The 16,831-nt window shown below is 43.1% G+C and overlaps 1 protein-coding gene across 8 annotated transcripts in view; it reads left to right on the forward strand.

Annotated features, from left to right (window-relative positions):
• Positions 1–16,831, forward strand: part of LOC137410669 (uncharacterized) — a 196,901-nt gene that overhangs the window by 166,491 nt on the left and 13,579 nt on the right. For 5 of the 8 annotated variants that reach the window (XM_068096158.2, XM_078765988.1, XM_078765975.1 and 2 more), the window contains one exon: positions 5,862–5,915. The exons of the other annotated variants lie outside the window; for them this stretch is intronic. In XM_068096158.2, coding sequence (XP_067952259.2) covers positions 5,862–5,915 — 54 coding nt within the window. The remainder of the gene's footprint in view (positions 1–5,861; positions 5,916–16,831) is intronic. 8 annotated transcript variants of the gene reach the window in all.

The raw sequence follows: 16,831 nt of genomic DNA on the forward strand, positions 1-16,831 counted from the left end.
ATGTATATTATATATATATATGTATATATATATATATATGTATATATATATATATATATGTATATATATATATATATATATATGTATATATATATATATATATATATGTATATATATATATATGTATATATGTATATATATATATATATATGTATATATATATATAATATTGTTACGGACCGCGGACAAGATGTTGTTTGGCCGAGCGGATGGCACCGCGGCCCTAACAGTTACCCCGACTAACCCGATTCCTGAATGTTGGCCGAATCGCGCCACAGATATTCAATGGGGAAAAGACTAAAGCGAAGGATGTGAAGAAGAAGAAAGACAAAGGGTAAGGAATACAAATATAATTTATTACTATGTACAGGATTGAAAGAAACCAAGGAAGAAGGAAAGATAAGAAAATAATTTACAGAAGAACTCAGAGACACAGTGCAACGCCAGCTTACCTACAGTCTTAATTAAACCCAGGACAGAACAAACCAAAGACAGACTCACGCGGGGAATGATGATAGGAATGGCAGGAGGTGGATGGCTGGAGGGGGAGGAAGGGTCAGGTCCCTGCAAACGGCAGGGCTGGAGGTGACAGCTCCGACTCCTCGCGTTCTTGGCGGGAAAACCTCGGTGGCGTCGACGCAACTCTTGGTGTCCCTTTTTGTGCTCCTCCTCAACTCAACCCTCACAAGGCTTGCTGTCTTTCTTTGCTTCACTCTGCCTCACTCCGCCTCACTTCTCTTTACTTCTCCCACTCTCTTTTGTAACCAACTCTCTTTCCGCCACCAACCACCAACCAACGTTCTGACGCGCCTTTCTTTGCACGTCTCTCGCTTGGTCCAGCCACTTCTCTTTGCACGTCTCTTTGCACGTCTCTCGCTTGGTCCAACCACTTCTCTTTGCACGTCTCTTTGCACGTCTCTTTGCACGTCTCTCGCTTGGTCCAACCACGCACTCGGCTCTTGCGCGCGCGCTTTTATCGCGCCTCAGGCGATCAAGCCGCCGGCCTTCAGGACACGCCCCTCGGTGAGCTCGCTTCAGCCCTGATTGGTGGGCACAGGCCCTCTGACTCCACCCTTGATGACGATGGGCGGGCACGCCCTTCTTCCCCGAGCTGAGCACATGCTTAATGGTGGTTTTGGGGCGAAATCAACAACCCACAGCTGTAGCAAACCTGGCAAACTGCCCAGTGCAGTTGGCAATGGAGGCTTGGAGGGGATGTAGCTGGCAATTGAGGCTTGGCAATGACGCAGTTGGAAATGGAGGTTTTGGGAATGAAAGGGGATCTATCTTATTTCACTTGGTGCAATGGAGTTGTCATCTTAATGGAAGACAAAGCCTTAACCTAATACACAGAATAAGGAAATAAACTACTGAACAGGGATATTATGGTGTCCTTCATGTATGCTTTATGGAACTAACTACGGGAACGCCCTTTGACCTTTATACAACACTGGAGTAAGGAGGGCGATATTTTACAACAATTTACACGACAACAACAACAAAAAAAAAAAACATTCTCATATCCACAACATTATATATATATATATATATATATATATATATATATATATATATATATATATATATATCCAAATATATGTGCAGTTCTCCAGCTTTCAATGAGCGCAAGTAATGACGTCACTGCCATGTACATACGCTCTGCCTGTCAAGCCCTCAAGAGAACCCTCTGACAGAGCAGAATTTTGATCTTACTTCAGATACTGTCATAAGTGTATGTAAAACTCACAGTTACCGACCTGGTTTCGCCCTTTTGGGGCTCATCGGGGCAATGCAGTGAGTACTGCATACACTTATGACTCTGAAAACCTTTCGGTCATATACCAGTCACTATGCGATTTCATACCATCAGTGGTGAACCGCCATTAAGGTATCCCATCCAGCTATGCTGTACCTTAATGGGAGCGATAAGTGCCATCTGCCACATGGCACATTACCTCTGGTATCCACTCATTATATGGAATCCCCTGGATGCAGCCGGGAGCAAACCAATCAAAATATATGTGCAGTTCTCCAGCTTTCAATGAGCGCAAGTAATGACGTCACTGCCATGTACATTGTACATACGCTCTGCCTGTCAAGCCCTCAAGAGAACCCTCTGACAGAGAACCCTCTGGCACTTATCGCTCCCATTAAGGTACAGCATAGCTGGATGGGATACCTTAATGGCGGTTCACCACTGATGGTATGAAATCGCATAGTGACTGGAATATAAGCGAAAGGTTTTCAGAGTCATAAGTGTATGCAGTACTCACTGCGTTGCCCCGATGAGCCCCAAAAGGGCGAAACCAGGTCGGTAACTGTGAGTTTTACATACACTTATGACAGTATCTGAACTAAGATCAAAATTCTGCTCTGTCAGAGGGTTCTCTTGAGGGCTTGACAGGCAGAGCGTATGTACATGGCAGTGACGTCATTCACTTGCGCTCATTGAAAGCTGGAGAACACATATATTTGGATTGGTTTGCTCCCGGCTGCATCCAGGGGATTCCATATAATGAGTGGATACCAGAGGTAATGTGCCATGTGGCAGATGGCACTTATCGCTCCCATTAAGGTACAGCATAGCTGGATGGGATACCTTAATGGCGGTTCACCACTGATGGTATGAAATCGCATAGTGACTGGTATATAACCGAAAGGTTTTCAGAGTCATAAGTGTATGCAGTACTCACTGCGTTGCCCCGATGAGCCCCAAAAGGGCGAAACCAGGTCGGTAACTGTGAGTTTTACATACACTTATGACAGTATCTGAACTAAGATCAAAATTCTGCTCTGTCAGAGGGTTCTCTTGAGGGCTTGACAGGCAGAGCGTATGTACATGGCAGTGACGTCACTACTTGTGCTCATTGAAAGCTGGAGAACTGCACATATATTTGGATTGGTTTGCTCCCGGCTGCATCCAGGGGATTCCATATAATGAGTGGATACCAGAGGTAATGTGCCATGTGGCAGATGGCACTTATCGCTCCCATTAAGGTACAGCATAGCTGGATGGGATACCTTAATGGCGGTTCACCACTGATGGTATGAAATCGCATAGTGACTGATATATATATATATATATATATATATATATATATATATATATATATATACAGACTTGGCATTTAATATGGAATATTTTTTTTGTGGGGGTGAATTTACTTTTCAAGATGTCTTAGAACCAAAAGTTCATTGGAATTATGTTGAAATTATTCTAGATTTTGTTAATGTGACCTTTAAAAGAAACAAAAACCACATTTGACATTTTGAAACAAATAAATTGATCCTTGAAAGTGATGTAAACTGATATCGAACTCAATTCATGGACAGTACTGTGTTAAACTTCTGTACGTTTTCCAGAAGTATCTCTTTATTTTGCACATTAGCCAATTTTTTTTTTAACAAAAACAAAAGTTAAATTACGACTGGGATTACGGACAGTAAAATTACAGTTCAGTACTTCGTGTAACCCCCACGAGCATTCAGGAGAGCACGTACACGTTGAGGCATGCTGTTCATGAGATTTGCCAAGGTTTGGACAGGAATCGCTTGCCATGCAGTGACAATAGCCTGCTGCAATTCACGCACAGAGGTCGGCTGCTGGTCCAGTGGTCGATTTGACGCATTAATTCTGCCCACAAGTTCTCTATCGGATTCATATCCGGGGACATGGCAGGCCACTCCATGTGCTCTACACCACGGTCAGCAAGAAAGTGTTGGATCATGTGAGCACGATGAGGCCGTGCATTGTCATCTTGGAAGACAAAGTTTCCTCGAAAGGCTGCACGAGCAAATGGAAGCAATGTTTCTTCCAGAATGGCCCTGTACTTGAACTGGTTCAGGTTTCCATTCAGAACAACCAGGTCAGTTTTGCCCCCCCCCCCAAATGAAAAGCAGCCTAAACGGTCACCCCACCACCTCCAGCTTGGACGCTTGGCACTATACAATCTTTGTTGTCGGCGTCATGCACTTGTCTGCGCACTCGGATGCGGCCATCTTGACGATAGACCAGAAATCTAGACTCGTCACTGAAGATCACGTGATTCCAGTGTCCTGGCTGCCATCGACGGTGCTCTCTGGCCCACTGCAATCAGCGCTGGCGGTGTTTTCTGGTCAGGCATGGCTTTCTCAGGGGACGCCTGGCACGATAGCCTGCTTGAACCAGTCGTTGGTTGACTAGCCTTCTGGATACAGGCACATTTGTCAGTTGCTGCCACTCAGCCCTAAGCCGATTAGCTGACTTGGTACGGCCATTGCGGACTAACCGGTGCAGCTGGCGATCATCCCTCCTTGTGGTTCTTCGGGGACGTCCTGGCCTCGGGATTGAAGTAGGGACACCCCTCTGAGCATTTCCTTTCAGGATCTTTGACACCTGACCTTGAGTTATGCTATACTGCCGAGCAATAGCACGCTGTTTCATGCCGTAATTTCGTAAAGCCACCACTCCATGACAAACAGCATTGTCGAGTTGACGGACCATCTCCAGAGGAAGCGGCAATAACTTTTGGAGATGTGCAGCAGTTGTTTTCCACTAATACAGAACGCAACAACCCTGGTATACCCGACTGTGAAGCCAATCATCAAATGCACCTGTCCGTACATTTTGCCACGCCACCTGTGATATAATCCTGTTGTTGACTTCTTGCTGTGACAGACAATCAGTGACATGGTTCTTTTAACAAATAAATCACCAAAGTGTAAAAGAAACTCACCAGATTGATATACTGAGTTAAGAAAGTAAACCCAAGTCAAGACGAAAAAAAAAATTCCATATTAAATGCCAAGTCTATGTGTATATATATATTTATATATTTATATATATATATATATATATATATATATATATATATATATATATATATATATATATATATATATATATACATATATATATATATACGTAGTGTGTTCAAAAAGTATCCGACCTTTATTTTTCGTGCGTAAAAAAAGAAGAAGCCTGGGAGGCGTTGATTGGTGCACGTATGTAGGCGATCCTAATGCGCACGCGTGAATTTTTTCCCACCTGCAGAAGCTGTCATTCGACGGCAGACCGCCGATGAGTGAGGACATGTAAGTCAGCGCCGTCGGATTTTCGTTTTTGACAAAATGACGGAAAAACTTAAACAATGCTACTGCATCAAATTTTGTGTTTTTTGGCCTCGGGGATGTTGGATGCTTCCATTGTGATGACTGCAACTTGGTTTCTGGGTCGTACCCATAAACCCAGGACTCATCGCCAGTGATCACTGTGTTGAGGAAGCTGGGATCGCTGTTCACAGTCTCCAGCATGTCCTGTGCGATCTCCAAACGGAGTTGCTCAATGGTTAACAGCTTTGGTACGAACTTCGCTGAGATTCTCCTGAAGCCCAAATCCTCCTTCATAATGGAATGAACGGTGTTGAATCTTGCGGATCGTTTCCACTTGGGAATCGCCAAGCTTTACACAAAATTTGATGCAGTAGCGTTGTTCAAGTTTTTCCGTCATTTTGTCAAAAACGAAAATCCGACGGCGCTCACTTACATGTCCTCACTCATCGGCGGTCTGCCGTCGAATGACAGCTTCTGCAGGTGGGAAAAAATTCACGCGTGCGCATTAGGATCGCCTACATACGTGCACCAATCAACGCCTCCCTAGCTTCTTTTTTTTTTACGCACGAAAAATAAAGGTCGGATACTTTTTGAACACAGTAGTATCTTCTTCATTCACAACAAACGCAGTATCAAACATAGTGTTGGTAATTTAAAAAAAAATTTAAATGCCACTTTGGTTTGAAAGGCAGTGATTGATATGATTTTGTGCAGATTTTGGTCATTTTTCTTATTAAGCTGTATTTTTGTGTTGTGGTGGTTTGTTTCAGATTTTGTTCTTGGGGTGAAACAGGAGGCTGACATGCACAGTTCAGTCTTTCAAGGCAAGAGTTTATATATGTTTTTAACATTATCATTTATGGTGGGTGTTTAACATTATCATCATAAGTTCTCAGAACGAGATTAATTTTTCCAAGAAATGCCAACAATATTTATACCTCACAATCGGGTACCCGGTTTTTCGTGGTGCTGTTCTAATCCTGTTGGCATTTTGAAGAAATGATTATTTTTGGTGTGTGGATGAAGACACTTCCCAACACCCACTGAGGAATGGTGTCAGGGATCATTTCATATTACCGTTTCAAGTAAGCCTGGTGTTGGCTTAACGGTTAAGGTAGCTGCCTTGAGATCTTGTTTCTTGAGATTGAGCCCCCATCATGCTGTTAAATAACACCAGGTGGGTTGATTCAGCCTGTTATCCTTCCGAGGTCCGCAAAATAAGTACCAGCTTACTGGCAATAGGGGCATTGCATCTGTGGCACAGCCACGCCCAGAAAATGATGCAGCCAAGCCAGCCATAGGTTGCATACGAACCACGACAATATTTCATATAGCTACAAAGGCTTGGGCACTATGGAGTGATTAAAAACATAGGGGCAATACCCCTGGCGCTCACCTGGTAGAATAAACAGTATACTGCATGACTAAAGGTATTTTAAACCAATTTCAATGGTTGCGAGAACGCAGGGCAGCACGTAGAATCATACTAACATAATCATAAGATTTCAAACAAACAAACAAAAATATACCTATTTTGGGGGCAACCTCCTCCCCTCCCCCAACCCCCGTATACCTCAGACTCCAATTTTTATAATTAGTCAGGGAATATTATCAGAAATCTGGGAAATCTGGGAACAAATTCCTTACCAAGAAATTTCTTCACCAATGTGTTTGTAAGGGTGTCCACTAACACATTTCAAAAAAGTTTAAATTCAAGTCCCCTAAGGGAACCCGTGACAGGGGTCAACAGGGGTCAATTACCTTTTTTAAGATCAAATTTTTCTTATATTTACATTCTGGGTCACAGTATCCGACAGGAAGCATCAAAATTATTAAAAGTAGGCTCATTTTAAAGCTAAGAACATATCTGACATGGTGATACCTAAAACAAATCAATATGTTAAAAAGTTTACACAATTTTGAGCAAAAGAAAATAATTTTTTGTCATTTTTTGGGTAAAAATTAACTTTTCTGGTCTACAATTCGTCTTCTAGGTAGATACCCCTTCGTTTCATTTTTCTGAAAGTTTCCAGCAAACTGCCCAAGATATGCAGCCTTAATGTATTATAAGTAAAACATTCTGGTATTTATAAAATTGAAACTATGAAAAGTCACTGACCTTTATTGTTTTCCCTTATTGTAACATAAATTGTAATAACCGTTACTGGGAATCCGGAATCGGTTTACCATCGGTTCGTCCGCTTTCGTGTAAGGGTTTAAATCGATACTGCTCCACAATGTCAAATACCTCAGGAGTCGAGGTCTGAGTCTTCTCCAGACTCTACATCATCCGGGATACAGTTCATACATGGAATGCCTGTACAACTTCCGCATGCTGAGATACACTTGACACCATTCTTCTTGCAGTTGCACCGCCGGTTGCTGCAATCTCCAGCACAATTGCAGGTCGTGAACCGGAGCAGCTCCTCAGGAGCCATGGGGTCTACTGTTGGAACTGGCTCATAACCACGAACCCCTACCATCCATCCATAGTCACTGGGGTCCAAAGACATGCTCTGCAGCAGCATCCAGTCCCAGGTTTGGAGATAGGCACGGAGAGAATGCTGTGCAGCTGCACCCTCTGTTGGAGGTAGAGTCTCTGGTTTGATCAGCCCGGCCGCCGCCTTCCGCGAGAACATGTTGTATCGAATTGCACCCAAAGTAGTACCTGGTTCATGGTAATGTGCTGGAAAATCGCAATACCAGCCCCGATCACCACGTCCTTAGTAGCCCGTACGTCAAGGAAGATGTCCACATGTTCATCAATTTCCCCTGCACAAAACCTGTCAAATAGAGGCGTTTTCCCGTGGCCCCCGATTGCAGAAACCGTATCACAACCGGTGAAGGCGTGAGTAAAGAGCAGGTACCGCCTTTGTCTTTCAGAGAGAGCTTCTCGGATCCTCCTGACATCGTAAGAGCCCTTCGATGTGGTTAAGAAGAGTGGATGGTTGGTGCTTGAGCTATGGTGTACCAGCATTATCAGCACGTCCGCGTCTTCCGCCCGCACCTGAAAATAGAATAAGATATGAGCAAAGCGTCTTGAATTTTGCAAACACGGTGAACTTAACAATTGAAAAGTTATTTAACTATGCTACTCTTCTTTTCTGAGGATAAATGCACTTTCATAACAATGTGGCACATCAAAATACAATTGACGTTACAAAAATGATGATCATGTGTTTACTGATGCCCAGTGCAGCACAACATTTGCATTTGCCAAATTAAAAAAAAAATAACATTGCCTCTTCTTTTTTTATTTAACTCAGTTAATTAGTTTTATATGTGCCAATGTCAAGGTTTTTTTGTTTTGTTTTATCAACACAGAAACAAATCAAAAGTAATCGTAGTTGATGTAAGTAAAACACCTACACAAAATTTTACTGACCTCAACAGAGTCATCTGTAGCAGCAGCCAGTGCCGCTCTCACAATCGAAGTGTCAGCATCATTGTCACACTGCTCCACGGTGATCTGACATTTCCGGAATGTTGGAGAGGAGATGGATGAGCTCACTCTTGTTATGAGTGTTGTCCATGAACTTTGCCTTTGGTGTCAAATGTATCATATCCGGTCGAATCTGTAGATCACAGCAGGAGTTCTTGGTACGCCGGATGTGGTCGTGATCTTTTGGCGAGCTGTTATAGCATCGAAGACAACAGTGATCTTCTGAGACCGATGGCCAAGACACTGCACATAGCTCAGGTAACTGTCGGCAATCTCCTGCCAAGTCTGACCTTGTTCCCACTTCACCATGTAGAGAAGCCATCCACCATCAACCACCAGACTGGAGCAGGCTTGGTCAGTGAGGTCAAGCGGATCGGTCAACTCCTTCAGGCTAGTCTTGGAAAAGCCTGCCTTGTTCGCCTTGTTCATTTTCTGATCTTTGTTGCTGAACAAGGACAAGGGGAAGGGAGTCAGCTCATACTTTAAGCTTGTCTCGACTGTCATATGCCGTTGGGCGAAAATTATCAGTCGGTTGAACAACTTGAGTGAGTTTAGGTGAATCTTCTTCTCATTGACCTTGGGAATCTTTCTGAGCGATGACAGGGCCTGTACCTTGAACTTCACCTGCATGGTCGATGTCACTGACTTTCCGTCCAGCTTTATCTGCATCTCCCTCCCTACTTCAGCCGCTCTCTCAGCATTGACTGTGTCATCTGCAGTGCTCGTGAATCCTGTTGAGAAGGATACAAGCAAATGCTTGTCTCGATCGTGGTCGAAGGGATTGTTCTCCTCCAACCACTTCAGGGCAAGTCCAATCGCTTCAGCGTCTCGCTTCATCCGAGTTTTGGCAAGGTCCTTGTGGAGTGGACCATGTTTCTTGGCACCTTCCTCCATGCGCTGGTTGACATCGGAGAAGTGGTTGAGGGTTTGTACCCAGCACTTGTGGCCAGAATCACTATTCCTCATCCTCCCTCTGCTCAAACCACCTTCTGACTTGGCCCCCTTCATCAGTTTCTGCTCGATACAGATGTCACACCAGGTGCCAGACCAATCATGGCAAGAGTAACGGACAACGTGATTCCCGTGAGCAGTGAAACTTTCGAAGGTCTCCTTGTATCTAGGCGAAGTTTCGAGTTGCTTAATCAGCTGACAATACAGCCGTGCGCCCTTGGCGTATTGATGATGCCCCGCAGCTGAAAAGGTGTCCAGCATCCTGGTAACGATGCAGGACAGGTGCCCGTCGTGGTCTGCAAGTCGTTCAGTTTTAATGAAGATCTTGATGACATCGACCATGTAGTAATACTGCACCCAGAGTGCAGGCGTTCTTCCTCCCTCGGCGAGTCTTTTGAAAGTTTCTTCAAACCTCTCCTTCAACCTTCAAACCTGAAAGTTTCCTCAGTGACCTTTCATAGTTTCAATTTTATAAATACCAGAATGTTTTACTTATAATACATTAAGGCTGCATATCTTGGGCAGTTTGCTGGAAACTTTCAGAAAAATGAAACGAAGGGGTATCTACCTCGAAGACGAATTGTAGACCAGAAAAGTTAATTTTTACCCCAAAAATGACAAAAAAATTATTTTTTTTTGCTCAAAATTGTGTAAACGTTTTAACATATTGATTTGTTTTAGGTATCACCATGTCAGATATGTTCTTAGCTTTAAAATGAGCCTACTTTTAATAATTTTGATGCTTCTTGTCGGATACTGTGACCCAGAATATAAATATAAGAAAAATTTGATCTTAAAAAAGGTAATTGACCCCTGTTGACCCCTGTCACGGGTTCCCCTAGGGGACTTGAATTTAAACTTTTTGAAATGTGTTAGTGGACACCCTTACAAACACATTGGTGAAGAAATTTCTTGGTAAGGAATTTGTTCCCAGATTTTTGCAATATTCCCTGACTAAATGCCTTGAACAAACATTGGTACATCACGGGTGATGAAGGTTGTGGTTACGTTTCATCGAAATTGCGTGTGTAGTTTCTGAGAAGAAATAAAATACTTATGTGGGGGGCACCAACCCCCCCCCCCCCCCCCCCTCCGAGACGCCTAAAGGGGCAGATTTTTTTAAACGCCATGAACAAACTTTGGTACAGCATGGGTGGTGAAGGCTGTGGTCAAGTTTCATTGAAATTGTGTGTGGGCGTGGCAGGGCGGCCATATTGAAAATCAATTTTTGTCATATATTTTTAGCACATATAAACGATATAATTTGTGGTTCTATTATGCATATTCTAACCATATTGATATAGACCAGTTGAGTTCAGTTTCCCTGCAACCTCTAGTTTTTTTTAATGCCGTAATGGGAGAAACTTCCAGAAGGACAACCATCACTGCAGCACTCCACCGATCTGGTCAAAATGGCAGAGTGGCCAGACGGAAGCCAAAGAGTTCAATCTTGGTTTCATCAGACCACAGAATCTTGTTTCTCACAGTCTGAGAGTCCTTTCAGTGCTTTTTTGCAAACTCCAAGCAGGCTTTCATGTGCCTTTCACTGAGGTGAGGCTTCCGTCTGGCCACTCTGCCATAAAGCCCAGATCGGTGGAGTGTTGCAGTGATGGTTGTCCTTCTGGAAGTTTCTCCCATCTCCACACAAGATCTCTGGAGCTCAGCCAGAGTGACCATCGGGTTCTTGGTCACCTCTATTACCAAGGCCCTTCTCCCCCGATTGCTCAGTTTGGCTGGGCGGCCAGCTCGAGAAGAGTCCTGGTTGTTCCAAACTTCTTCCATTTAAGAATTACTAGGGCATGCCCGTACTATATATATATCTAAAATTATATCCCCCCCCCCTCTATTTACATGAAATGGTTTGGTCCAAAGCGAATGGCTTGCGAGTACGGTGACAATCCCCCCCCTCTATTTACATGAAATGGTTTGGTCCAAAGCGAACGGCTTGCGAGTACGGTGACAATCCCCCCCCCCCCCCCTCTATTTACATGAAATGGTTTGGTCCAAAGCGAACGGCTTGCGGAGTTTGGTAAAGAAATCGCCATAGCGTGCACAAACGCGCAGGAAAGCGAAAGAATCGCAAATTAGTTTTAATTAGTTTTAAAACATAGTTTAACGCCAACATAGCGGCAACATAGTTTGCCAACGTGAAATAAATGAATACGCTCTCAAATGTGCCGTCCGAGGCAGAGTCTGTTCGCCACGTTCGGCACACGTGATAGCTCGCTGCTCTCTGATTGGTTGAATCGTTTTTTGGACATAGCTCGGTAACTACTTGTCCGATTAATATGAAACCTTGAAAAGGCACATCCTCGGGTCCCCAGCAATATACCTGGCAAGTTTCAAGTATATCGGACCCGTGGTTGTCGAGAAACAGCGGTCACAGACAGACACACAGAGATTACTGGCATTATAGATAGATGGAGACCACTGTGCTCTTGGGAACCTTCAATGCAGCAGAAATTTTTTTGTAGGCTTCCCCAGATCTGTGCCTCAACACAATCCTCTGCAAGCAGTTCCTTCGACCTCATGTCTTGGTTTTTGCCCTGATATGCATTGTCAGCTGTGAGACCTTATGTAGACAGGTGTGTGCCTTTCCAAATAATGTCCAATCAATTGAATTTACCACAGGTGGACTCAAATCAAGGTGTAGAAACATCTCAAAGATGATCAAGAGAAATGGGAGGCACCTGAGCTAAATTTCAAGTGTCATAGCAAAGGGTCTGAATACTTATGTCAATGTGATATTTCAGTTTTTTCTTTTCAATAAATTTGCAAAACTTTCTAAAATCCTGTTTTCTCTTTGTCATTATGGGGTATTGAGTGTAGATTGATGAGGGAAAAAATGAATTTAAACGATTTCAGCATAAGGCTGCAACATAACAAAATGTGAAAAAAGTGAAGGGGTCTCAATACTTTCTGAATGCACTGTAAGCTGCACGTCCAGACACGTGGTGTATATAGAAGGAGCCTTTATGTAATCCATAATATGACATAGTCACGTGAAAAAGTAAGTACACCCCATGTAAAGTTTTGACGTTTTCAACATATTTCAACATACAGCTATTTGATCTTCATTTCAACAATATTGATAGATAAAGGTGATATAATATAACAAATATCATGAAACATTTGCATTTTGTAGTCCATTGTATAATTTAAGTAAACATAAATGCAAATTTCGCATGTGGAAAAAGTAAGTACACCCCTACATTTATCACTACTTCAAATACCTAAAATTAGAATCAGGTGCACCAGCTCAGGTGCAAATGATTAGAACATCGTTAGAGAGGATCTTGGAGGAACCTGTCTTATTTAAACCTCAGACATGAAGTTTGATTTGCTCTTTGTTGTTGAAGTGTGCGGCATCACCATGCCTAGATCAAAAGAGCTCTCTGAGGCCTTCAGAAAGAAGGTTATATATGTCTACGAGTCTGGGAAGGGATTTAAAAAGATCTCCAAACAATTTGAAATCGATCATTCGACTGTCCGGAATATCATCTACAAGTGGAGAAGATTCCAAACAACTGCCAACTTCTTCAGGCCAGGCCGCCCCAGCAAGTTCAGCCCGAGAGCAGACCGCCAGATGCTGATAGAAGTCTCTAAGAACCCCAGGATGTCATCACGGGACCTCCAGGTAGCTCTTGCCACTGTTGATGTCAAAGTGCACAAGTCTACCATTAGAAAGAGGCTGCACATATTTGATCTACATGGGAGGTGTGCCAGGAGGAACCCTTTGCTGTCCAGAAAGAACATCAGGGCAAGACTAAAGTTTGCCAATGAACCAGGCAAAGGCAAAGACCAGCACTTCTGGAACAATGTGCTCTGGACAGATGAGTCAAAGGTAGAGCTATTTGGCCACAGTATCAGAAGACATGTTCGGCAAAAACCAAATACAGCATTTGACCACAAGAACCTGATACCAACTGTAAAGCATGGTGGTGGAAATATTATGGTTTGCTGCATCATGGCCTGGGCAGCTCACCATCATGGAATCCACGATGAATTCTTCAGTGTACCAGAGGGTGCTTGATGTGAGGCCATCTGTCGGAAAGTTGAATCTCAACCGAAGGTGGACCTTGCAACATGACAATGACCCTAAACATACCAGTAAATCCACCAAGGAATGGCTGAAAATAAAGAAATGGAGGATTCTGGAATGGCCAAGTCAAAGCCCGGATCTAAATCCCATTGAGATGTTGTGGGGGGGATTTGAAACGAGCTGTGCATGCAAGAAACCCCTCAAACATCGCACAGCTGAAAAAATTCTGCATGGAGGAGTGGGCAAAAATTTCTCTCAGTCGTTGTCAGAGACTGGTAGACAGTCATAAGAAACGCCTACTTGAGGTTTGTTTTTTGTTTTTTTTTTGTTTTTTTTTGTAGACAGAATCGAGGCTTGTGAAAGAGCTAACATTTATTTCACAAACAAATCAAACAGACAAACAAAACGTAAAAAAAGAGGGAGCGGAAGGCAAGATGGGGAGAGAAGGGGAAGCACACAAACACAACATTTGAGAGCAGGGAGATGTGTGGGGGGGAGGAGGCGTGGGAAGGGGGGGGGGTGGGAGAAGTATAAAACACAAGGCCTTCCAGGACAGAAGTTGGTATTTCAAAAAAGTGGATTTGGGGTGAAATTAGCGGGGGTAGAAAGGATCAAGGTTTTGGATGGGGGAAGATAACAGATGGTGGTGAACAGCTGTTTTAAAGACATGGAGGGTGGAGTGGGATTGAAGAGAGTGTGGGAGTTTGTTCCAGAGGTGGGCGAAAAGAGGAATGAAGGAGTGAAGGTGAGCAGAGAGTCTTGATTTTGGCAGTTTAACCATAAGAGAGTTGCAGGCAGATCTTGTGCGACCTGTAGGAATATTTGGGGAACAGAGCCCAGAGAGAGCTGGGGGGGGCAAGGCCAGAGAGGAGTCGGTAGAGGACGGAAAGACCACCAACCTGCCTGCGGTGAGTTGAGTGAGTGAAAGGCCCTTGGAGTTAGCTTCATCGCGGGAGATTCCAATGATTCTGAACGCTTTGGTTTCAACAGCGTGAAGACGAGCTAGGTGTGAGGCAGGAGCACCATCCCAGAGGGGAGAGCAGTATTCCATTGAGCTGCGGATGAAAGCCTTGTATGTGGTAAGGAGCTCAGGTGTGCCAAGGAAGGACTTCGCACGACGGAGGATGCCCAGTCGGCGACTGGCTTTGGAGGCCAGATTTGAAATGTGGTTTTCCCAGGAAAGATCATGGCAGATAGTGAGATCCAAAAGCTTGAGTGACAGAACTTCTTGGAGAGGATTATTCAGAAAGTGGATGGGAGGGTTGTCCAGTCGGTCTTTTCAGAGAGACATCGTAAGAGTGGGTGATTTGTCGGGATTGAAAGACATGTTCCACTTGTTTGCCCAGTCTGTGATTTTGTCCAGGTCTGTAGAGAGTGAGGAGGCTGTAGACTGCCGATCTGAGGGATGAGGAATGGAGCGACAGAGAGTAGAGTCTGCCAAAGGGGGCAATACCACCTATAAGAGCCAAGGGTGTACTTACTTTTTCCACATGCGAAATTTGCATTTATGTTTATTTAAATTATACAATGACTACAAAATGTAAATGTTTCATGATATTTGTTATATTATATCACCTTTACCTATCAATATTGTTGAAATGAAGATCAAATAGCTGTATGTTGAAATATATTGAAAAAGTCAAAACTTTACATGGGGTGAAAAGCCTTTTGGCTACAATAAGAAATTTACTTTCTGAATGCACTGTATGTGTACATATATATACAGTGCGTATCAAAAAAAAGGTAATCCGAATTCAAGGGGTTTATATGCAAAGGTTATTTAGTTTGACAATTTACATGTGGTTTACCAATTATGAGGAGAAGAAGAAGTTTCGGGAACTGAGTGGCGTGCTGACGAGGAGGGGAGTGTCATTGAAGCTGAAGGGAAAGGTGTATGCTGCATGTGTGAGAAGTGTTATGATTTATGGGAGTGAGACATGGGTAATGAACGTAGAGCAGCAACGAAGGCTGGAAAGGGTGGAAATGCGAATTGTTCGGTGGATGTGTGGAGTATCGTTGAGAGAGAGGAAGACAAATGATGAATTGCGAAAGATGATGGGAATAGAGCCTGTGATGGATGCTGTGAAGAGAAACAGGTTGAGATGGTTTGGTCATGTGTTGAGGAAGGATGAAAGTGACTGGTTGAAAAGAGTGATGGAAATGAATGTAGAAGGAAGTAGAGGACGGGGAAGACCGAGAAAGACTTGGCTAAAGATGGTCGAAGAAGAAATGCGGGCAAGGGGGTTAACAAGGGGAGATGCAGAAAATAGGGCAAAATGGATAACATTGTCATGGGGACCGCAAGGCTAACCCCCGCTCTTGCAGGGAAAATGGCCTTAAAATGCCTGTTGTGGTGTGTGTGTTGTTACCAATTATGAGGAGATCCTCAGCTTTCCATTGATGCCTTTCAGGCATCATTGCTGTCACACATGACCGAGTACATGTTCATTGAAAATGACAAGTTCAAATCGTATTTTTACAAATTTGGCTAATCGGTGCAAGACAGTTTGAAATGGACGCATTACTTGTCGACTGCCAAGTTGATTATGTAAAATTGTTGAGCTGGTCTGGTAATCGTCGGTTGTGTCATCCTTTGTTTAAGGGTGTAGTACTGGTGAAAAATTGAGAAAACTACATCGGTACCTTTGAGAGGCCTTTGCACAAAAACAAAGTCAAATTAATATCTAATTGTCAGTTTTTCTTGAAAGATATAATCTTGGCTTTAACTCAGACCAGTTTCAACGCTTCTTTGTCATATTACATGCATATAATTTGCATAAATTAGACCGTCAATAAAAAACAAGGAAACACAAAGAACACATTTCTACTTCTATCTTCTATGTCACCTATCATTCTTTTCACACAAAACTTGGTACATGTATTATACATGTGTTACTCTACTACCTGATGAGAGGATTTTGTGAAATTATGTCAAATGTTCACTCATTAGCTAATTATGCCAATTACCAGATAAAACTAGGTTGTCCTTCAATAAATCCACAATGGCTACTCCTATAAACAAAAGCCTTCATCATTTTAAAGGAAGTGATATTCTGAATATTCTGTCCAAATTTCAGCCCAAAAGAATGATGCAAATTAAAGTTACTAGGGCATGCCCGTACTATATATACACAAAGAATTAAGTTAAGCACCCCCCCCCCGTTTTTTTACAACCTCGCACATTACAAGTTTGTTGTCGTCAAAACAGTGTAATATACCCATGATATTGCTATATTTTCTGGAGAAGTGATATTATGGTCACATAAAAACATAACAATCATGCCGTTTTCAATATTTTATTCTGA

The sequence above is a fragment of the Myxine glutinosa genome, chromosome 1 (assembly GCF_964187855.1).
Source record: "Myxine glutinosa chromosome 1, kmMyxGlut1.1, whole genome shotgun sequence".
Lineage (NCBI taxonomy): Eukaryota > Metazoa > Chordata > Myxini > Myxiniformes > Myxinidae > Myxine > Myxine glutinosa.